Source organism: Diabrotica undecimpunctata, chromosome 3 (assembly GCF_040954645.1).
Source record: "Diabrotica undecimpunctata isolate CICGRU chromosome 3, icDiaUnde3, whole genome shotgun sequence".
In the NCBI taxonomy this organism is placed as follows: domain Eukaryota; kingdom Metazoa; phylum Arthropoda; class Insecta; order Coleoptera; family Chrysomelidae; genus Diabrotica; species Diabrotica undecimpunctata.
The window spans coordinates 120,361,685-120,385,134 of record NC_092805.1 but is presented as its reverse complement, the minus strand read 5'-3'; the positions used below and the strand labels follow the sequence as shown (position 1 = coordinate 120,385,134).

Genomic DNA, 23,450 nt, shown 5'->3' with positions numbered 1-23,450 from the left:
AAACATTTGTATTCGCATCCATTTGATCGGTACCCCCCATAAAAGCATTGTATTTTCCAATACAATTAGGTCTAGGAATCCCTATTTTCTTTTTTTCAGTCGATGAGTATCGGCTTGCATTCGATACTGGAGAAACTCCCTGAACAGTTGATGCTACAGTAACTACAGAATTATCCATCCAGTGTGTCACCATTACTTGTTGATCTGTGGTTACAGCATAGTCATAAGTACCTCTAGGTGTCTTTTTTAACTCTTTTACTGTACGGAGTGGACAATTCTTTGTTAGTCTATTTTCTCTAACTGTCCCTGTTGCTTCATAACCATTCTCTTTTAAATAATAAAGAATATCGATGGATGTGAATAAGTTATCAAAATAAAAATAGTATGGCAATGATCTAGTTTCCTCGGGCATCTCTTCAATAAGCTGCAATAACGGAGCTGTTGCTTTACCAAATTTTTCTTGATGCTCTCGATTAGAATTTGGCATATTTCCCTGATAAACCTCAAAATTGATAAGGTAACCGCTTTTGGAATTGAGACATCAGACTTTATATCCAAACCGGATGGGTTTCCCTCGAATATACTGCTTACATCCGTGTTTTCCAAAGTATTCGATCATGCTTTCATCATAGGCGATTTCTTGATCCGGAATGTAATGTCTCAGAAAGTTAGTTTTTATCTTATTTATAAGAGGTCTGAGTTTAGTCAGTTTGTCGTTGGGTTCAAGAAGAGTGTTATCGGCACAATGCACAAATCTCATGATCTGAATAAATCTGTCACGGCGCATGGAATTATAAACGGCTGTGTTTCGCATATCATCTCCAGAATCCCAGTAACTTTTTTTTGATGGCTTTTTATCATAACCAGAAACTATAAGAATTGCTAAAAAGCATTTCATTTCTTCTGTTGTAATTTTTGGGTCTAACAATTTTTAAATTGAGCGTATCGAGTAGCCTCAACACAAAGTAACTGTATGATATCATATCATCAGTAATGAAAAGCTCGAACAGGTCTACTGGTGACATATTTTCATACTTCGAGAAATTTGAAATTGGAAATATCTTTTGGTTTGTAATCTCGGGTAAGTCACGATTTTTCAACCAGTTTACTATTTTTTTATTTTTTTTATTTTTACCAGATTTAGTATGGAGTATGGTATTACCTTCATTAGAGTCTTTATGTGCAATATCTTCAGTATTTCCATAATCGTCAGTACCAATTCGTTCTCCACTATTGAATACTATTTCTGCAGACGCTTGAAGTTGTTTGCCTGATAAATTGTCTAGTCCACCACCAGATTCATCTCCGGAATCTTCGTCTGATTCTTCTCGGTTTTACGGGGGTTCTATATAAACCCGATCAACTGTTTCATTGCCTTTGATTTGTTGAATTATTTTAAACAAAAAAAGTCTGTCATTTTTTCCTGAAGTTGATAGTTTTCAAGTCATAAAAAATTTAAAATCTCAAAAAAAGCGAAAATACGCACTTTTGAGGCTGGAAAACTCATAAGAAAATTATTATTTTTCAGGTTGCTAAGTGCCTAAATTGAAGAGCAGTTTTGAGAAGGTATCTTAAATTTGTTTTGTTCGTTTCATTACTAAGAAATTTATCTTAAGATAATTAATAATAATAAGTTTTGTGTTGGCGGAAAGGGTCGATAGCAAATTAATAATAACATAGGAATACTGTTTCTGAACATGATAAATTAATTTAAAATGCTACGAATAAAAAAATATATAATAGAAAACTAAGTTTAATTCTAAAAATTATTCTGTATAAGGCCCAAAAGAAATTTTTTTTTTATAGATTTTTAGTTATTTTTGTTTATAACTTATTTATTTTTCATTTATGATAAAAAAAAATATGAATAAAGTTGTAGACAATTTAATTTGCTACAAATTATACTCAATATAATTTTCTGTAGGGTTGCTAGTTTACGAGATACGGCGCGAAAACCTTTTGCAACTCTTTTTTTCAAGATGGCGGCCGCGGATAAGGGTGGTGGCCCCATAAACTTGAACTTAAGCTTATACTTATTTTCCCAACACCTCACAAGGATAAAATTGCGTGCTCTAAGAAAGACACGCTAAGCCCTAAAAAATGTTACATTTCAAGATATAAGATTTGCACAGCTGATGACTATATCAGCTGTGCAAAATCTATCAGTTAAAAATCTACGGCATGAATTTTTTTTTAATCTGGCCACTTTTAAATAACTAATAACAGCGACAGTATTTACACACATCACAGGGAAATTTAAATAAAGAAATAATTATCTTACCGAAAAAACAACAATTCTATTCCCAAATACACATAACTGTTTATAAAAATTTGCAAGAACCATAACTTTTAGACGGCATAGTGCCAAAAATTCTTTTACGCATCAAGTAATCATTTGGAATTGATACCGTACATTTTTCAATGACCTTAGCGAATGGGGGTAAAATCAGGGGCTGTGCCTTATATTTCGCATCCCTGTACCATCCGATATGTACGGCACTGCAAAAAAGTAAGCTAAATAACTATCTGAAACTATGTGTATAAATGCCGTACTGTATTAATTTACCAAAAATGGGGTCAAAATTTTCCGAAAAGCAAAGATTGTCCCTGCTACTGGTACCAATATTTTTGTACGGCATTATTTTTGTATTACCTACCTAAGTTATGTTTTTTTATACGAAAATGTTTTACCAAAATACCTTTCTCTTGAGTGGTAAGTTTACCTTACCTGTGTAGCCACCTGTAGCGATAAAAATTATAGTTTCTAAAGTTGTTATTACATATTATTGTAATATTGATTTATGTGTGATTCATGCTGGGTCAAATGAATCCTTAAAATGTCCCATGGGCTTCTAGTCTATATTTATTTTAACATAGCAAGTTAACTATTCTCTATGGGAATTAAGTATCTGTGTTTAATGATTTATATTGAATTATTGATCTTGAATTTGTATCCATTCAATTCCAATTCCATTAAGATTTCGATATTTGTTTTTAATTGAACGTTTAATGAAGCTATAATACATACTATTGGTACTATAATATTTATAAAACTATAGGTATAAGACTACAGGTATTTATAAAATAACTATGATCAACCAAATTTCGCCTTTAATGCACATGAAAAAAAAATTAAATTCAAACTTAAAAGATAGTAAATGTAGCAAAAGAAAATAAGATATAATAATAAATAAGATAATCATAAGATATAATAAACAAAAAAATGAAAGCCGGAAAATATTCATGATATAAGTAGGTACTATAAGAATGGAGTGTTCTAAATATAATATAGAGAGATAAATATGCCAATATTTAAATAGCAAATATCCAACCAAATTAAGTTTGTAATATTCACATAACCTTTGTAAAGTACACATAATGTACAATTTGTGAGGACACATTTTTTTGTAATAAAATATATGTAGACTAAGTATACGTTATAGATTTATATAGGTAATAAACTATATGTATTAGAAATCAAAATTGATGATCACATGATTCACACACAATTTACTTACCGGTCAGTGATGAACTTTGATTTCTTTTCATGTATCCAATCAACAGAAAATGTGTAACTGAAAATGTCCGTATCATCACAACATTCACGACACAATAAAAAGTTTACAAACATTTATTGTATCGAAAGTAACTTTATATACTACACTGAAAGGCGATAAGGCAAATAACACTGGGAAGTAACCTAACATTGATAATAGATCCGAAAAATATACTGTATAACTACGAAAATAGGTACCCAAATAGCGAATCGGAAAATTTACCATAGGCGTCGAGCGTCACATAACAGTTACTGGAAAACAATATAATCGAAATTCATGTAAATAAATACTTTTAAGGAGTATTAATATATATTCTTTATACCTTTTTTGAAGTTTTTATTCCTTTTATTGCCATTTTTCTAATGAAACATATAAATCTACATTAAAACTTAATTTAAAGAAAAACTGAAATGTTACCCAAAGTCTCTTATATCCCCTTTACATGCCGCCATTACTTGCCCACTGTCGGCGACAGCTCTGTATGTTTTAAGTTCACGAATTTATCGTAACGTTTTAAAAACAAACGAGGAAGAAAAAAAAACGTCGATGTCGAAAAAGTCTTTTATTTGGATAATAATCTGAAAATGGCTTCAAACTTTTTTTACAGAGAAAATATGACAAACTTTTTCAATGAACTGACTTGTGAGGAATCCGGAGAATTTTGTAACTTTTGCAGAATGTCACGCTTAGATTTTGAATTTTTGTTTCAGAAAATTGAGTCCATGATAAAAAAAAACAGACTTAAGTAAGAATTATAATACAACCAAAAATACGCTTGGCTGTCATTACGATATTTGGCCACTGGGGACTGTTACCAAAGTTTGCATTATTTATTTAAAGTGTCTGAAAACTTATCATAACCAGCAATTTCGCTGATTGTGCGGTCGCATCGTGCGAAACCGCATCGGGTACATCGTGCGAAACCGTGGTATTTATGTGAAGAATCCCACAACAATATCTCACTAGAATAGAGCTCTCAAAACTTCAGCACTTGGTCATTGCTCCACTCAACCATAGTTAACGAAAAATTTACCAAACAATAAACTCAAAGTCCGTGCACCGACAAGACAGCGAGCAGCATGTAAACAGTCACTGCAAATCCTTTAATTTCCGCCAAAAAACGCCAACGAAGGGAGCGTACGACAGCGGCAGTGGCATGAGTAATGGCAGCGCGAGCGACGTATTTACATACTCAAGCTGCTAATTTTCCTGCTCAATTCCCTGCTCACTGCCGCGGAAGTGAGTTGCATGTAAAGGGGGTATTACGTAAAGAACATCCAACAGGGAAAAAATCACATTCCAATAAGGTTTGAATTCGAGATTTCGTGAAAGTTTAAGATCACAAAGCCTATGAATGATTGTACAAAGTCCTATTTTAAAGGAAGAATTCGATAAATATTAGATACATACGTTAATATCAATAGAACAACGAATATTAAAGTACAAGAGAAGTTAACAAAAGTACATAATGAATCGGTCCAGACAAAATTTCAAATGAATTATTGAAAATAAAGTATGGAGAAAATATATTCTCTTAATAACTAAGAACGCTCAAATTAAAAAATTCTTATATACCACGTGTTACCTGACTCTTGGCGTATTCTTACCACGATTCTATAATTTAAAAAAGATAATAAAAAATTCCAGAAAATTTCAGAGGAATAAACCTACTTATTACAAATATACACTATGCTTCTCTTGTCGTTACTGGGGATTATGGTTTCACCTAATACAGCAAACTAGATGCTTCCATTAGTTTTTTTCTTTAGCTGCCCTAAGTGTTTCATAGAATGAACGGACCGTTGAATGCCAGATTTGGCCAGTCCACCGAGTCGGTGACAGTCCTCTTAATATCCTTTATGCTTAAAGTACTGAAAAGTTCTGAAGTGCTGAAGAGTACTGAGAGTTTAAGTTTCGGTACCATACAGAAATATTGAGAAGACTAATGTTTTTATTAGTCGCTTTTTGGGTTGTTTAATAGATATATCTATCTTTCCATATCTTTATTAAGCGACTCATCACGTTTTTTGCCTTGGCAATTGGCTTTCGAACAATTTTTTTGCAAGTCCCATTGTTATTAATCATCAAACCTAAGTAGCAGCAGCTGTCTACCATCTCATATTCGTGTAAACTGCCTTTTAGTTGTACAATGCGAATTATGTCTACTACCATTATCTATGTCTTGTTTTTATTACTTTTTAGTCAGAATTTCTTTTTTTCGAACTTAGCTCTTCGCAAAAGATCCAGCAATTCTTGATCTATTGCTACTATTAGTATAGTGTCATCAGCGAATCCCAAGTTACAGATTGGTATTTCAGCCACTTAACAAGTTCATCCCTCGACTTTCTCATGACAAATTCACCATATAGATTAAAAAGGTCGAGTCTTAGGATGCACCCGTGTCTAACACCTCTTTATACTTTAGCGTAAAGATGTTACCTACTAATGCAATCAAATGCCTTTTGATATTCCTTGAAACATATTATCATTGGTGAAGAAACTACTTCCTTCGGAATGAACTGTATATTATGCTAGTTATGAACTGTTCTTAAAGTATAAAATTACGAGACGTGGATTTCATCGAACATTTATTCTACAACGCTGCCTGACAGGGTGGACTCTCATAACGATTGCTAATTATAATCGCATTTGGGAGGCAGAACAGGGTTGCTGACGAAATTCTGCATTAAATATGTATTAAAAATAATAAATGAAGTTTAAACAATTAATACTAAAATTCTCTAGGTTTTTCGATAAGTTGTAGCAGGTTCAGTAAAGATATAAAGGAAGATCTTATTGCAATGGAATATACGTTATAATGTACGCTAGTGCTCGTATCTTGTCATTTTTATTTAGATTTTCACAATAGTTTACCCCCATTTCTCATATTTTATCAATGCCGATTTGTAGATTTCTTTGTTTTGGGTTGTTCCACTCCTTGCAGTTAAAACCTATCTTTTCCCGCAATTATATACTCATTTTCGTTTTTATCATTATTTGTACTAATAGTAAGATGTCATGCGCTAACTCCAACACGTTTTTTCTACCAAAGTTGCATGACCTTCTAAACAGAAAGGGGCTGTAAATGCGATGACGGCGATACATATTCTCTTTCGTATTCACTACCACCATCACCATCTGTCTAAAAAAGAAAAAACAATTATAATTATTATTATTAAGTTATATCCAGATTTAGCCATACTGCTCTCACTCTCACTAAGGGAAAAATTCACTCGTCCCAGATACCTACGGTATCAAAAGGATTGAGATTTGGTGGGGTTCAAGCCCTGTTATCAAGCCCTAGGTGACTTGGTATGCTGAAATATCAAAATTTCCGTACATATCTGGACGTCGAGAGTAGTACAGCTTTCTGCATAGATGTTCTTTCAGACCCAGCTTTTTTATGTTTTCTAGGAGGTTCTCCTGAGGTGAATTTTTGTCTTCCAATCTGACATTATATGTTTTTAAAAGGTCACTATGTTATCATCGACTTTTTTAACATATCTACACGTCGATGAAAGCAGTAAAAAGATTCCTTTTTTGCTACATATATGCTTGATTAGAAATCTAAGAATCAATAAAAAGTTGTTCTTTGTAGCCCATGGAACTCTTAGCACATCCTTTCTGTTGAGGCTTTATGATCTTGTTTAGAGCACAGTGTTGGTAGATACGCCGGGTTACACAGGATGTGATCAAGTTATAATAGTTGGAAGACAAGTAATTGGGCGATACTTTGGTTGGATCTTGGGTGTTATTTTGACCCTTTGGTATTAAATAAGTTGTTCCCTGGATTAGGAAAGATGGTATTTGCTGCGGATTAGAAATAGTTTGATTAATTAATGCTGATAAGGTCATTCAGAGATGAAATCGACGAGGCTATGGAGAAAAGAACCCTGCGAGATGGAGACTGGAATGACAGGGAAAATTGGAGAAAACGGTTGAGTGAAGGAAGACAGTGAAAACTGTGGAAATCCTTAGTAGTAGTAGTAATGCTGATAAGCATTCATGAATACTCCAGAACTTCTTAAGCCAGAAGTTTTGAGCGCCGTCTGGTCCAGGAGATTTCCAGTTATTTTGATATATATATATATATATATATATATATATATATATATATATATATATATATATATATATATATGTATATATATATATATATGTATATATATATATATATATGTATATATATATATATATATACATATATATATATATATATATATATATATATATATATATATATATATATATATGTATATATATATATATATATATATATATGTATATATATATATATATATATATATATATATATATATATATATATATATATATCTTCTTTGATAATATTTGAAACTTCTTCAGTAGTTATCCATCCTGAATTGATGTTAAAAGCAGCTGATGTGGAAAGTTGATTTCCCCAAAGCTCTCGAATTCTTCTTGGCTTGGGTACAATTTATTGGCACTTTCTGCAGTAGAATTGAGTTTCTGACAAAACGTTTTCTTGGCATTCTCAAAAATCGTATTGTCGGATTTCCGTATGTTACTAATTTTGTATCTCCTTAGTCAGCCCTTGAATGGAAATCTTTTGTTTTAATGTATCCAGGCGTGTTGTTGTGCTGTATTATTTTCTGGATTATATTGTGAGTATCTTGCGGTGATTAGCATTATTTCTTTGGCTCTTCTGATTACTTTTCTACTTGTTGATTCAATTTGCCTTAGCAGCCGTTTTTCTCAAGGTGCAACTCTGTTATCTGTCCTTCTGATAGTATTACCCCGTCGTGTTCTGATCTTAATATCCATAACTGCTGTTACTGCACAGTAAATCAACATATGCATATATTCCAATTTATGGGCTTCTACGACATAATTGGGCAGAACTTCAGTACTCACAATTTGTAACAGTGCACCTAGTTTCTTACAAGAGTTTACTCTTGGTAGCGGCTGTCTGCTAAGTGGGTTTGTTCCATTAAACTCTTGTACGACGCGTGTCATTTCGTTAACAAGGCTATCGCGCAACTCGTTGTTATCCTTCTGTGTATTCTCAGATTGAGTTTGTTGTATGCAACTTTGTCGTGCAACCTCAGGAATCTGCTCTTATATTTCATTAGGGGCTTGATTTTAAACTACTTTTTTGATTATGAATCTTCCGTTCGACTTCGCTTCTGATGGTATTGCGTCTAGTCTCTGGAATGTGATTATTTCTGATAATTACCCAGTATTGATTTTCTACTCGTTGTTCAGATACTTGCATTTCTGGGTACTCTCTGCAAAATTCGGCATACAGATTTTTTCGATAGCCGATCGTTTCTTGGCCGAGGTTTGTCACCTTTTAATAAAAGCGCAAAATATTTTCATTTATGGACACAGTCCATTCATGCGTAACCTCGGTCGTCCCGCTTGATCGAGCGCCGGCTGATGTTCCAGCGTAGCACCTTCAGCGAGTGGAACTCTTGTTGTTGTCTGACTCGCTTATGGTTGTTTTTCTTATTGGGCTGTAGCTGATTGTATGACAGGGGCACGCCTCCTCAATACCCTGCCACCGACGTTCCGCATGCTGTCACATTCAGCGCCGGCTCCAGACAATCCCCAGGCAGCGACCCTAAACATAAATCAATAATCACCATTTTAATGGGTTTGAATTTTATACCTACTGCCAGGTGTTAGTTTTTTCTCCACGGTAGGTAATCCTGCTACCCTCTGAGTATTGGTGCTAATAATACCCAGAGAATATCCTCCATTCGCAGGGGGCTGCGTCTTATAAAAGAACTGACAAAAAACTCCCACAGGTTAAGTTATATTATTATTATTTAAATATTATGAATAAGTTGATAATAAAGGTATATGTATTTATTTCAGATTCCATCGGAAACAAGAGTGGCGTTGCAAATGATTTTAAAAACATGTGCCAACATTTGACAACTGTTTGGGGGCAACAGCAAAAGCAGTTCATTTTATTATAATTACGAAGATACTTTTAGAGTAGTATTGTTTGCGATAGTCAATACAAATTACGAGTTTTTATATGTTTACACGGGTACCAATGGATGGATATGGATGAAGATATGGAGGAATATGAAGTCAAACAGGAATGTGTAAACACTTGATGGTAAACCAGCCAAATGTACCTAACGAAACTATAGTTTCTGGCAGTGCTGAGTTAGTGCCTGATGTTTTTATTGGAGATGAGGCATTTCCTCTAATAAATAATTTAATGAACCCATACTCCCAAAGAGGAATAACTCACGATTTAGAGTTTTTTTACAAAATATCGCTACAAGTATTGAGACAGTAGATGACATTGATCTTTTCTACTTTGCACTTCATAACTTTTAGAAGAGTACCAAAGATCAGTTTTATAACATAAGCATATATAGATTTGAAAGACACAAACAATGACGTTTTTGTGTGGCGGAGAATGAAAACAAACTACAAATTTACTAAATCTGGAGAAAACCGCAACAAGAAATTAAAGTTAGACTTCAGAATTGTACTGACTTACTAATAGTGGTATTTTCCTTTTCTTAACTTCCTTTTTTTAATATGGGTAACCAGATTCTACTGTATTCTTAAGCTTCTTTAAAATTTGCGACACAATTGGTCTCATTTAGCATAATTAGAGCCGCTTCTTTGATTTTTTTTACCATCTGTTTCTTTTAGGGCTATATTTGAATCATTCCATTGAACCTTATGTTCATTTTCCCATGCGCGTTTAAATATTTGAGATCTAGCATATTATAAGATGCCACAAGAAAATAGCTTCAGAACAATATTTTATTTTAATCGCCATTATTATAAAACTATTCTCTTGTGACATGGAAAAGGACAATTCTTTCACATAATATATAACCTTTGAATTATTTCCAAAGAAGTAATTATCAAAAACATTTGGATTTTACCTTTTTCCATTTCCTTCAAGTACAGCTATGATTTTATCGACGTCAATGTTATGATAGATAGCTTATTTTTAGTTGTTAAATAGTGGCCTATTTAAATAATAATTAGACAATCGAAGAATGCAATAAAAATTAAATAATAACTGATACTAACCGTGCATTAATTAAAATTTAAGTCAACAACGTTTTTTAAATTGTGTGGAACCTATTTTAGTAGTTTTTAGAAATGCCGATATTCAAGAATACCTACTATTATTCTAAATATTTATTGTGATAATATTAGAGGAAATTTAGGTTCCTACATTTTTACAATGTAAGAAAACATCAATGTAGTCAGCAATAACATTTTTAGTAGAACAAGAAATAATACCTAGCCGGCCACTCAATAGTACCCCTTCGTCCAATCCATTTATTGAAGAAGACTTCATTCAAGTAATTTCTCACCATTAAAGCATAATGGGGTGTTGCACTGTCCTGCTGGAACCAGACAGTTTCATGCAGTAGGGTCGGATCTATTGAATTGAGATATAAGTTAGCCAACTGAGGAAGAACATCGTTTCTTAGCATGCTTAAATATTTTTCCTCTATCAATTACCATCTACAAATTTAGGACCAATAATATGATCTCCTATAATACCGGCCCAAACGTTCAACTTTTGAGGATACTGAGTGTGGGTCTCACGCATCCAATGAGGATTCTCCGCTGACCAATATCTAAAGTTTCGTCGGTTTACCTCTCCGTTCAATTTAAATGTTGATTCATCAGAAAAAAGAATTGTGCAAAGAACTTTTTCATTTGTGTTAATTTTATCCATCATTCTTTCGCAGAAATCTATTCTACGATCTGGATCGTCGACTGTTGGCTCCTGCACCAAAAGTCAATTTATATGGATAAAGTTTTTCTTCATGGAGACACCTTAGGATAGTTATGTGACTCACATTATTTTGATGTGCAATTTGACGTGAACTTGACGTTGGATTCTCTGCGACACTTAACAAAATATCCACTTTCACCTCATCTTCATTGAAGTTAGGTTTTCTTTTTAGTTGTTTGACATGTCCAAGTTCTCTGAATTGTGTATAAATTTTAGACACAGTACCTTGTGCAATATTAGGCAACTGAGGATACCTCTGATTAAATAAGTTTGCTACTTCAACTTGACTTCTACAGTTCTCCCCGTAACCGATCATCATTAAAATCTCAATTTGGTGGGTCTCAGTTAAATATTTCATTTTTATTTCTGCAAGAAATTAGCTTTTAATTAGGAATTTATTATTTTAATGTTAAATGTCAACACACCAACAACTGATGGATAACAATCCGCATTATTTACCGATTTACTTTAATTAGCAGTTTTTACCTATTCATGACAAAATGTTAACACGGTTACTAAACAGAAGTAGAAGTGTATTGTCTGTATTTAGCTAATTTAAAATAATACCATAACACGTGATAAATTATTAATTTCAATATTTCACCTTGTAATATTCATTATAGACCCTACATGATATAGTTCGTTGAAATCAGGTTGTTATGAATCTTTTAAAAACAAAAATATACAGGGTGTTTCATTAAAAATAAGGATTATTGACTATGCCAGATTTGCGTGGATCACCCTGTTCATTTAAATTTGTGTTTAAAAAGCGCACATTTAAATTTAAAAGTTAACGTGTCCCAGAGTTTTTTATTATTTTCTATAATAAGGACACAAACAATTTTATTCCATAAGTGGTTTCCACACTCTATGAACATGTTCGTCTAATAATATTCATGATTCTTTCCAACTGGATGTTTTCTGGATGCAAAGTTCCTCTTTGTTAATCGAAAGTAAGACTCTTTCGAAATTTCGAAGTATACCATTGGAAATAATCTTTACCAATATGCGCTGTGGTTTATTTTGGGTACCACCACTGCATTCTACTAATTAAATGTTCGAATGAGTTTTTATATAAATATTTAATTTTCTTGAGCCATTTGCTATTTTGTAATATAATATCAATATATACTTATTTTTTTCTACTACTGCCTACCTAGAGCCAATTATGTTTGCTCAAAAAAAAACGTTTTTGCTCCTGAAAGAGTTAAGGATGATACTTTTGGAGCTTGCATAGTTTTAACAATTGGACGGTCGATTTTATCCGTCACTCCAGCGTAAAGAGTTCCCTAACTGTGTGTTCAAGTGTCAAAAGTGTTCTATCTCTTTAGACCGACTCTAGTATGGTGTGTAACGTCACGTACAAATACTTTTTTATTGACTTGGTTTGACTTTTTAGTTTTCTTTAACCTGATACGTGCATCCATAATATATTTATAATAAAGGATTATTGTCCGATCAGACAATCACAAGATAAGATGATCTCAAGAGGTTTGGGGAATAAGTCATTAATTTAAAATAAAGTTTTATATTTTTATTAGTAAATAAGCGTTTTTATTACCTTAACATATACATTAATAAACATTCACAAATGAAAAATCTACAACCACTGTTATCCAGAAGAATCTTTGACTAGTCTGTCCAAACCGATCTTCTCCAACTGGCCGCTGTAATACGAATTGAAGTCCAATCTGAAAAACAATGATGTATCATTTAAGGCAAAGTAGCCGCCAGAAAGCTTACCGTTTGAGAAATTTTGGGTTTGGGAAATATCGGTTGGTATGTAGGGACGGTTATCTATTGACGGACATAGAGCAAGGATTCTAATAAAAGGAATTGTATTAGGATTTTAATAATTTAAAATCAATAATTATAGTAAAACCTGTTAAACTGTTGTAATAATTATAATAAAATAATTGTTATGAGAGTCATATTCATTTTTTATTTTATTTTTTATATATATATATATATTTAGGGATTCTACAGTATTCACTGCCTTCCCTCGCTCAACCGTTTCCATCTCTCTCTGTTGTTCCATTCTCCATCGTTTAGTCCTCTCTTATTCATGGCGTCGTCTACTTCGTTCCTCCAGGATTTTCGGGGTCGTCCTCTTTTCCTCCTTCCTATGGGGCTCCATTCGGTTATTCTTTTTATCCATCTGCTGTCGCTAGCTCTTCTTACATGTCCATACCACTTTAGTCTTTTTTGTTCTATATATGTTAGTATGTCTGTTTCTATTGATGTTCTTTGCTTTATTTCGTCATTACTTCTCCTATCCATTCTTGTTACTCTGCAGCATCTTCGCAGGCATTCCATCTCTGTTGCTATTATCTTACTGCTGTTTTTCTTGTTTATGATCCAATTTTCGGCCCCATATGTCATAATACTTCGCACTAATGTTTTATAAATCTGCGTTTTTGTCTTCATATTTAGGTGTCTATCCCACCATACTGAGTTAAGTTGTCGGATTGCTGTTCTTGTTTGTCCTAATCTTTGTGTAATTTCTTCCTCTGTTGTTGCCTTTTTCGTGATTATGAACCCCAGGTATTTGAATTTATCCTTTCCTTTGATTGTTACGTTGTCATCAATCTGTAGATCTTCTATGTCTTCTTCACTTGTAGATAGGTACTCTGTTTTCGCGAGGTTAATATCTAGGCCAGCCTTGGTATATTCTTCTTGTAGTTTCTTCATCATGTAGCTGAGGTCGTCTTGGTCTTGTGCAATCACTACTTGATCGTCTGCAAAACTTAACGTATATAGGTATTCGTTCCGTACCGGTACTCCCATGCCTTCGCATTTTCTTTTCCATGTAGTCAAGGCTTTCTCTAAGTATATTTTGAATAGGGTTGGAGATGTGGAACAACCCTGCAGGAGCCCTTTTGTTGTGGTGAAGTCTCCTATGATTCTTGTTCCCATTTTAATGGACACTTTATTTTCTTTATACAGAGCTTTTGTAGCTTCTATGAGTTCCGTCTGTATTTCTAATTTGTACATTGCCTCCCATAGTTCTGACCTTGGTACAGAGTCATACGCCTTTCTCAGATCCACAAATGCCAAGTGTATATCTCTATTTTTTGCTTTTTTCTTTTCCAACAGTTGTTCTAGTGTGTATATGTGGTCTATGCATGATCTTCCTGCCGTGAAGCCTGCCTGATCCTCCCCGATTTTGCCTTTTATCGCTTGCTCTATCTTTTCTCGCAGTATCTTCCCATATAATCTTCCTATTGATGATATTACGCTTATTCCTCTGTAGTTTTCGCATCGTTTTCTATCTCCTTTCTTAAATATAGATGTCATATATGCCGCCGTCCATTCCTTTGGGAGCTGTTCTCCATTTATGGCTTTCTGAAATATCCATTGTATCATCCGGTGTAATTTTTTTGATCCGTATTTTATAAGCTCAGGTGAGATGCCTCCAGGTCCCGGTGCTTTCTTATTTTTGATTGCTTTTATGGCCGTTCTCATTTCCCTATCTCTTATTTTTTAACTATTAGTTATACAGAGAAAGTGTAAATCTATATATTTTCATCGAGTGCATAAAAACAAGTACATTTTAAAATCGTAATAGGGAATGATAAGCCAAAGTAGGACAAAAGATCATATATAAAAATGTTAATGAAGGAAAAAGTAAATGTTTAACGTCGAATCCAAATGGCAAAACTTAATTTTTCAATGGAAAACAATATACAAATTATGAGCACACACTTTGACAGAAAAGATATTTATAGAACAACATGGATATTCTCAACCTGAAATATCGCAAATAGACATAAGGTAGAATATTAAGAATATTAGAAGCTTTCGTGATGCAGATAGTAATAGAGATCATTCTATTGTGACTGTAGTTATGAAATATGAACGTTTGAATTCGAATGGCATATATGTCGGGATCATTTAAATACGTGGTACGTTTTCATCTTTTCCAGTCAAAATTGTTGGCTCGATAACATTTTTCATCATTTTCTTAACTGAGAGTCTGGTTCAGGATTAACATTAACACTGAGATGAAGTCAAGAATTTATAAAGCCAGTGTAAGACAACGCAAATTCTACTGGAAACTGCACAGATGAGAGTATTGAGAAGAATTACAGGAAATACGCTGAGAGATCGAAAGAGAAGTGAAGACATTAGAAGAAAATGTAACGTACAGTGTATAAATGAATGGACACAAAATAGAAAAAAAGAATGGAATAACTACATAAGCAGAATAGCAAGAGATAAGTCACCAATCGGCAGAAGAAGTATCGGACGACCGTGCAAAAGATGGAGTCACAACCTTTCATAGAGGCAATCCGCTAATGAACAAGCAGAATTGCTTATAAAGAGGAAGAAGAAGAAGAGAGTCTGGTTCCTTTGCAAAGTCGTGGTGGATTTATGTTTCGAAGAAGAATGATTCGCTCAGTTGGATAGTTGACAACTTTGTCTTGATTCACCACACCCTCGATGGGCTTATACGTTGTCGTTTCGCAGGGTATTCCATTCTGAATGCTTAAGTTAATGGTATCGACATCGATGTTTTTAGCCGCTAATATAGTACGCGTACTGATGATGTTTGTATTTCTTTGTAATGTTTGAGAAAACTGTTTGGACCAATTCGTCTATGCTTATTATTCATTAATTGTTTTGCAAAATTTCCAGCCGATGTATCCCGTTGAAGTTGTACACGCATGTTGGTTTTTAAAGTCAATTTCTGTAAATGACGCCAGAAAACTGATGATTTAAGACATGAATTAAGTTCGTCATGGTATTAAAAGTAATAAAAAGTAAAGTACATTCGCCATATGATAATTTGACACGTTTAGTGTACTTTTCCTAATCGAGAGTTTTTGCAGATGTTGCATGTGTGTGCCTTAGTTTTTTGCAAATTCAACTGTAACTTTTCCATTGGAGCAGCACATTATTTGCGTTTCGTTCTTTAATTTAAGGGAGCTACAATACATGCTCAGGACTCACTTGGGTGGCATTCGGCAAGCTAAGCTATGTTCTTAAATCAGAACTGCCTATGTGTCTTAAAAGAAAAGTCTTTAATCAGTGCGTGTTGCCAGTACTTACATATGGTGCAGAGACATTAACACTAACCAAGAAAGTAAGAAATAAAATTTGTGTTACCCAAAGAGCCATGGAACGATCGATGTTAGGCATTTCTCGTAGGGATCGGATCACGAACAAGGAAATAAGACGGAGAATAGGAGTGACAGATGCCATAGAAAGAATTATGACCCTTAAGTGGAACTGGACGGGGCACATAGCTAGAATGTCGGATAACAGATGGACACAGCGAATAATACAGTGGAGACCGAGACAAGAAGCACATCGTCCACCAACAAGATGGTCTGATGACATAAAACGGATCGACAAAAATTGGATGCAAACAGCACAAAACAGAAATGCATGGAAAAGACTGAGGGAGACCTATATCCAGCAGTGGATAGATCCGGGTGAAATGATGATGATGATGATGATGACAATACATGCAAATTTTATCCATTTTTCCAATGACGACATTGGATGAAGCCTGTAATCATTATTACAGTCATAATGGAATGCACGAAGATTCAGTGTTGATTATCTTGTTCGAACGGTGCTTATTCGAACATTTTGCAGCCTTCTTTTCCTTATTCAGTTGTCTCAGACGAACAAGCCTTCGATTAGTATCTAACCTCACTTCTCGTTGTTCAGATGTTCAGACGAAAGTGTCCCAGCGGCATGTACTCGAAGATTTTCCAGCAAAAATGCTCATTGCTCGTGTGATTCTGAGGCTCGTATTGCTCTTCTGTGATTGACGTGTAGATCGGTCAATTGCTTGTCGCTTTGGAGGCATAACTACGAAAACGGCGTGAAAAATACGCATATGAATTTATTAAATATCAATCAGCAATCCCAATCAGCTTTATTTCTCGCTATTTTGTATTCTTCCCTATTTTGTTCCGATGAGTTGTTGATCCATGTCATTCTGGCGGAACTTTTTAATGTTTTCCCTGTTTCGCAGTCTTGATCGTATCAGTCTTTATTTGTTTTTGCTGTTTTTTTTTTATTTTGTATTCCTTCATTTGTTATTTTATTTTATTTTGCTTTTTAATTCTTGCTATCTTTCGTTTATATTTGTAGGTTTACTTATACGGTTGAATATATTTTGTTTCGTCTGTTGTTCAAATTTTTCTCTTATTTCAATGCTTCTAGGTTCCATTTATTAGAGTTTGTTTTAGCTTGATATATTTCTTTTCCATCTGAGCGCGCTCATTTTTAATATTACCAGAAAGAGGTCCGTGTCCGCGTTTGCCCCTCGTGTAAGATCTCGTGTCCAGTGTTGTTTGTACTAACTCTTTGCTAGGACGTGGTCGATTTGATTTGCACTGCCAGATGGATGTCTGCAGGTTGTCTTATGTTATGTTTTCTTGGATGCTCAAATTTTGTCGATAGGAAAGTCATATTTAGTGTTGCTGTAAATTCACAGATTCTGTGGCCATTTATTTTTTCGTGTTGAGTTTCTTTTCCGTTTCCGACTAGGTCTCCCAAGTATTCTTCTTTCGTCAATTGTGCGTTTGGGTCACCCAGTATTAATAACATATCTTTTTGGTATTTCGTCGCATTTTTTCGTCATCTTTTTGGTATTTCCGAGAAAGTTAGCTTTTTTACATTATAAAATTATGTACATGAGCAACAGTAGTGACGACAGTGAATGCATGTCTTTAAATGAAAAGCAGTGGATCATTTGTAATTCTTTAAATCGCCAATTTTCGGCTCATCCTATAAATAAAAAAAGCAGTATCTAGGAGAATACCATCACCTATTTAAAGAGTTTAAGAAACACCACTGAGACAGATTTTATGCTTATGAGAATGAGTCTGGATACATTTCATTATATTTATCATGCCATCCATATCTCCGACGAATATCACGTGGTTTGAAAACCACCAATAAGCTTATAATTTACCAAGCGATCAACAAACAAAGCGATGTAAAACAAACTATTTTGTTCTGGCATCGACATCACTGTAAACCGCGATGATAGGTCGCGAGGGTGAACGGGTGATACATCCTTGGTATGCGCGATCTCATAAAAAAAATGAAGGTTTGTTTTGACATCGATGTATCGAACGCGACCGAGACCTCTACCGCACATATCCATGTATTTTCGGTATATCCGTACTCTTAGTCTCAGTGTGGCGGTCCTCCCGTCTATCAGATTGAACTTTATTATTCTGTTTGTGATTTTTTTATTTATGTAAAACCCCACTTGCCTTATTTGTTATCTCTGTACATAAATGCATATTCTTCTTTTGTGATTTCTCCCATTTGTCCCATCGTACTTCTTGTATCGCAGCGATGTCTGTTGTCTATTTTTTAACTCTCTTGCTACTTTTCCATCTTTCCATTCCTTAATACCGTCTTAATGTTCCACTTGTCCAATTTACCGTCGATATATATTTGTTGATCTTTAATTTCTTTTAACCTATATTTGTTTTTAATAATATATGTATAATATTTGTATAATGCCCTTTCGTGGTCCTAATAGACAAACAAGCGATTAACTCCATCTACCCTTATACATAATTAAAAAAGAATATCACGGTTCGATTCGATAACATTTATAAGTCCACCAACCAATAAAGCTGCAAACAATTTGAAGAAAGAAGAGATTAACATGGATCTAAACATCAAAAATTCTTTGGGAAAATATATAAAAAATAATAACGATAGAAATGATATAAGCCAAAATTCACGAGTAAAAAATATCAGCTATAACAGATAACGAAACACAGAACTAGTTATGTGTACAGAATTTAAATAGATTTACTTCAAATATACGAAATCAATTTCAATGAACAAATGGGTATTGGGAGATCTACTTTACTATGTATAACTGCTGTAAGGTAGTAATACACACATCAAAATAATCTAGGGGACACCTATATTAATAGCTTTAAAGCTGATAAGAATGGCCATAAAAAATTTAACAAAATTTCAATATGCGTTTTTGGCTATAAGATACAAAGTAATATTTCTTTATTGGTACTTGATTTTCGATGTCTATGTGGATTTTTATTTAGTTTTACAATTGCCAATAGTGGAGGGACATCATTTAAATCGCGAAACGCAGTGGCGTGCTATCGGGATGCTTCAAGTTGGCAGACGTCAAAGAGACGTTATTGAGGTCCTCCACACGAACAGAAGTGTCATTAATCGTTTGTGGTTAAGGCGTTAGAACCTGATGATGTTGATGAACGTCATAAAGGTCGTACAAGGATAACCAACCAGATTGAAAAGCGTTTTATTAGGTTGCAGGCTTTGCGAGATCGCACTGTAACTGCATCACAATTACAAATGAGGCTGCAAGAAACCCATCAAGTGTTTGTAAGTGGCCAAACCATTAGAAATAGACTGCATGAAGTAGGGTTAAATGCTCGAAGACCTGTGAGAGCACCTGTGTTATCGAGAGGAAATCGCGCTCATCGACTTCAGTGGGCACAAGAACACGCAAATTGGGTTAGACGTGAGTGGGCCTCTATTTTTTGTTCACATATGAGTCCCGATTTGGATATGCACCAGATATAAGACGAACAAGAATTTGGAGATGATCTGAAAATGCTGAACGATTGGCCACAATGCAGGAGGTTCATAGACAGCAAAGCACCTGTATGATGGTATGGGGTAGCATCACTCTTGGTGGAAGAACCAATCTCGTTTGTATGGAACGGCCAGTTCCACAACCACAATCCAGATGATCTGGAAATGCTGAACGATTGGCCACAATGCAGGAGGTTCATAGACAGCAAAGCACCTGTATGATGGTATGGGGTAGCATCACTCTTGGTGGAAGAACCAATCTCCTTTGTATGGAACGGTCTCCGTCCGGTCTCGCGGAGATAAGAATACGGCCGGGGTCAGAAAGCCCTGCCTGTCGTAAGAGGCGACTAATTGGTAGGAATCGGGAGGTGGAGAGCCGTCGCTTGAGGTGTCGGGTTTGTAGAAACGCACACGGTCGCTTCGGCGACACGGTCACCGATCTACACTCCTAGTATCCGAGACGAGACTCTCGTGGGACCACTCTACTCTCATTCCAAAAGAGCCTGGTGAGGTTGAACGAGCTGGGCCCGTACATACTTCTCCTGACCTTGTGTCAAGCGTGGTGTAGGTGCCCCAGCAGGTACCCACCGGGAGATCCAAGAGTGGTAGAGGAGAGATACTACGGGGAAGGTGGAGCCCCACGAAACGTTTCTTGCATACGTGGCGTGGCACCTTCACTTTGGTGTCGGACTCGTAGGAGCAGAGGTTTCGTTAACGGACGTATGCCGAAAGGCCAGGTAGTCCAGGGTCCTGCCAGATTTTAAATTTGGAGGGCACAAAGCATAGCAATGTATGGAACGGTTTCTAAATGCAACACACTATCGCGATATTATTCTTGAACCTACTGCTATACCTTTGCACAACAAGCTGGTCCCCAATTTCAATTAATGCACCACGATGAGCGTCTGCATACTGCCAGGGTCGTGCGAAAATTCCTCGAAAATAATGAAATTGAGGTTTCACCACGGCTTACACAATCGCCAGATTTAAACCCAATTGAGCATATATGGAACATATTGGGCAGACGTATTTTACAACAAAATATCAATACAAGACAGCAACTGTTTGAGGGCCTTTCAATGGAGTGGAACAGAATATCGCAGCAAGACATTGGCCATCTGATCATGAGTTTGCCTTGCAGATGTAGGACAGTGATCAACAACCATGGAGATCATACACTATACTAACTTAACCTGAACACTACTATGTTGGAAGTTGAGGGGCAACAAATTAGTTGTTTATTTTTTTTTGTTAACATTTTTTGACTTACGGAGTTCTCTTTTAATTTTCTTAAGAACTATTGCGATAATTCTAAGAAAAAATGTTTATTTTATATTCGAGACACTTGTTTATACCTTTTTATTAAAAATATTTGAAATAAATTATTAGAAATCCTTCTGTAATCTCGCATTTTGTTTTTGTTCCCTAGATTATTTTGATGTGTGTATACATTTTATGCACACAGAAGTGGTTAGCTTAAAATTAAGTTTCTTCTGTATATAAAAATACGTTTCGTCTATGGAGGCTGCTGTCACAACGAAACATGTCAAGTTAACTGTAGTGTGCAAAAATTAAAAGTTATGTTGCGTTTTGTTATATGCTATATTATTGAATTCAATTATTTAATTTCATGAAAATAGACTATTCACTCTTTATCGTAAGTTAGTCAAACGAAACAAATATTTAAATCGTAAAGCCTGTTAATTCTTAACGTGTCGATATTTTTATCCAGGTCACGAAACAAATATCATCAAATTCTATAAATAAGTCTTCGTACCTGTATAATAAATTGAAAAGCCTCTCGTGCTCACTCGTATCTCTATTCAGTTCATTGATTTGGTCCAATAACTTTATTAGTGCTCCAGAAAACGCAACATCGAAAAGTGAGATTCTCTCCTTAAAACTAAGTGTAGGTTCAGAGATCTCTGAATTTCCTTGGAAAACTAGTTCGTTCTGAAAAATATAAAATACATTCAATAAAAAAAATTGTAATGGTAAACGACGATGAGCGGGTGGGTAAAAATAGAGAGACTGGTTGTTAACCAAGAAACCATTCTTGATTTAATTATTAGCTAGATAATAATATATTTTAATAAATTTGTGCTATGATTTGGGTTAACTGTGTTAGAGCTTTTTAATGTGAAATCAGAATAATGTTTAGATGAGTAGTTCAAGTAGAAGTAACCGTCATGCACAGGACCAAAATAAATTTAACTTGAATATTTTCAATCAAATATCTAATGTTCAAGCACAGGTGCTGAGTGGGACAATTTAGAACCAGAAATGATAGAAAAACATAAAGGCACCATTAGGAGCAAAAATATGCAATAATAGATTTTAAATAAAATAAAGCATGTACACTAATTAAATAGAACCATTAAAACCCTCATAGACGAAGAGGAACTGGAAGCAACCACTGATGATATTAGCAAGAAAAAGATATCAGAAGGTCATTTCTACGTCAACCAAACCCCAGTAAGAATGACGCACTACAACTACCTCGGCACCATAATAAATGAAGAATAGACGCAGAACCAGAAGATAAACACGAGCATCGGAGAAGCTAGATCTATTTTCAACCGGATCTAATTTAAGTGCCACAACCTTTCTCTTGGTATAAAAGTAAGAATGCTGAGATGCTGTCTTCTCTGAATTTTATTATGACGTTGAATCTTGAACCTTGAACAAAGATATGTGCAGAAGATTGAAGGCATTAGACATGTAGCTATTTCGGAGAATACTTAATAGTCCGTGGACTGACCAAGTCACATATGAGAAGGTCATCAGAAGAACGAAGAAGAACCGAGAAGTACTGACCACCATCAAATCTCAAAAGTTACAATAGTTCTGACACATTATGCGAAATGAATCCAGATATGCCACCTCATACAAGCCAACCTGCAAGGAAAAATATTTGGAAAGCGAGGTGCCATGATTTGTCATGATGATCGCCAACATTCGTCACGGATAGGGACATTCAAGAAGAATATGGTCTGATATTAAATGCCATCTGATTAATACCAATTAAGCAGAGTTTTAGCAATTGCAAAAAAAGGATCTTTCAATTATTCTACCGTTGATATGTTCAGCGATTGTCTAAGAAAACCATTCAAATATAAATATATCAACTACACTGTCAGTACACGCAAAAAAACCTTCCTCTTCTTCTTGTGCCCCGCTCGATTATCGTGCGTTGGCTATTAAATTGGTTATACTAATTTTGTTGGCTACAGCTCGGAAAAGGAATGCAGAGAATCTGTTAAAAACAACCACCAAATTTTATTCGAGGAAACACACGTGAGTTATAGACTACAAGTCCATGTGACATTTAATTGGTCATTTGACTCATAAATCAATAATACAATATGTAATAACAATTTTAGAAACGATACCGCCAATTCTTATGGGTACACAAAGCATGGGGGTTTAAATTAAGGGTTGCGTCTTAGATCCCTCCCCCCCCCCACCTTGATCCAGCCAAAATGTACGGCGTTGCAAAAAAATTAATCTATATAATCGATTCGAAACTTTGTGTATGAATGCTGTATCACATT

At 34.8% G+C, this 23,450-nt stretch overlaps 2 protein-coding genes across 4 annotated transcripts in view; both read right to left on the bottom strand.

Annotated features, from left to right (window-relative positions):
• TBC1D16 (TBC1 domain family member 16) overlaps nucleotides 1–3,706 on the bottom strand; it is a 118,774-nt gene extending 115,068 nt beyond the window's left edge. The window contains exon 1 of one of the 2 annotated variants that reach the window (XM_072526786.1): nucleotides 3,519–3,706. The gene's annotated coding sequence lies outside the window, so the exon portion shown is untranslated. The remainder of the gene's footprint in view (nucleotides 1–3,518) is intronic. The other variant, XM_072526784.1, reaches the window with a different exon arrangement.
• Nucleotides 3,707–12,847: 9,141 nt separating this feature from the next.
• LOC140437318 (gamma-tubulin complex component 2-like) overlaps nucleotides 12,848–23,450 on the bottom strand; it is a 62,167-nt gene continuing 51,564 nt past the window's right edge. For both annotated transcript variants that reach the window (XM_072526782.1, XM_072526783.1), the window contains 2 exons: nucleotides 21,674–21,849; nucleotides 12,848–13,019 (listed from right to left, as the gene is read on the bottom strand). In XM_072526782.1, coding sequence (XP_072382883.1) covers nucleotides 12,941–13,019; nucleotides 21,674–21,849 — 255 coding nt within the window. In that variant the 3' untranslated portion in view covers nucleotides 12,848–12,940. The remainder of the gene's footprint in view (nucleotides 13,020–21,673; nucleotides 21,850–23,450) is intronic.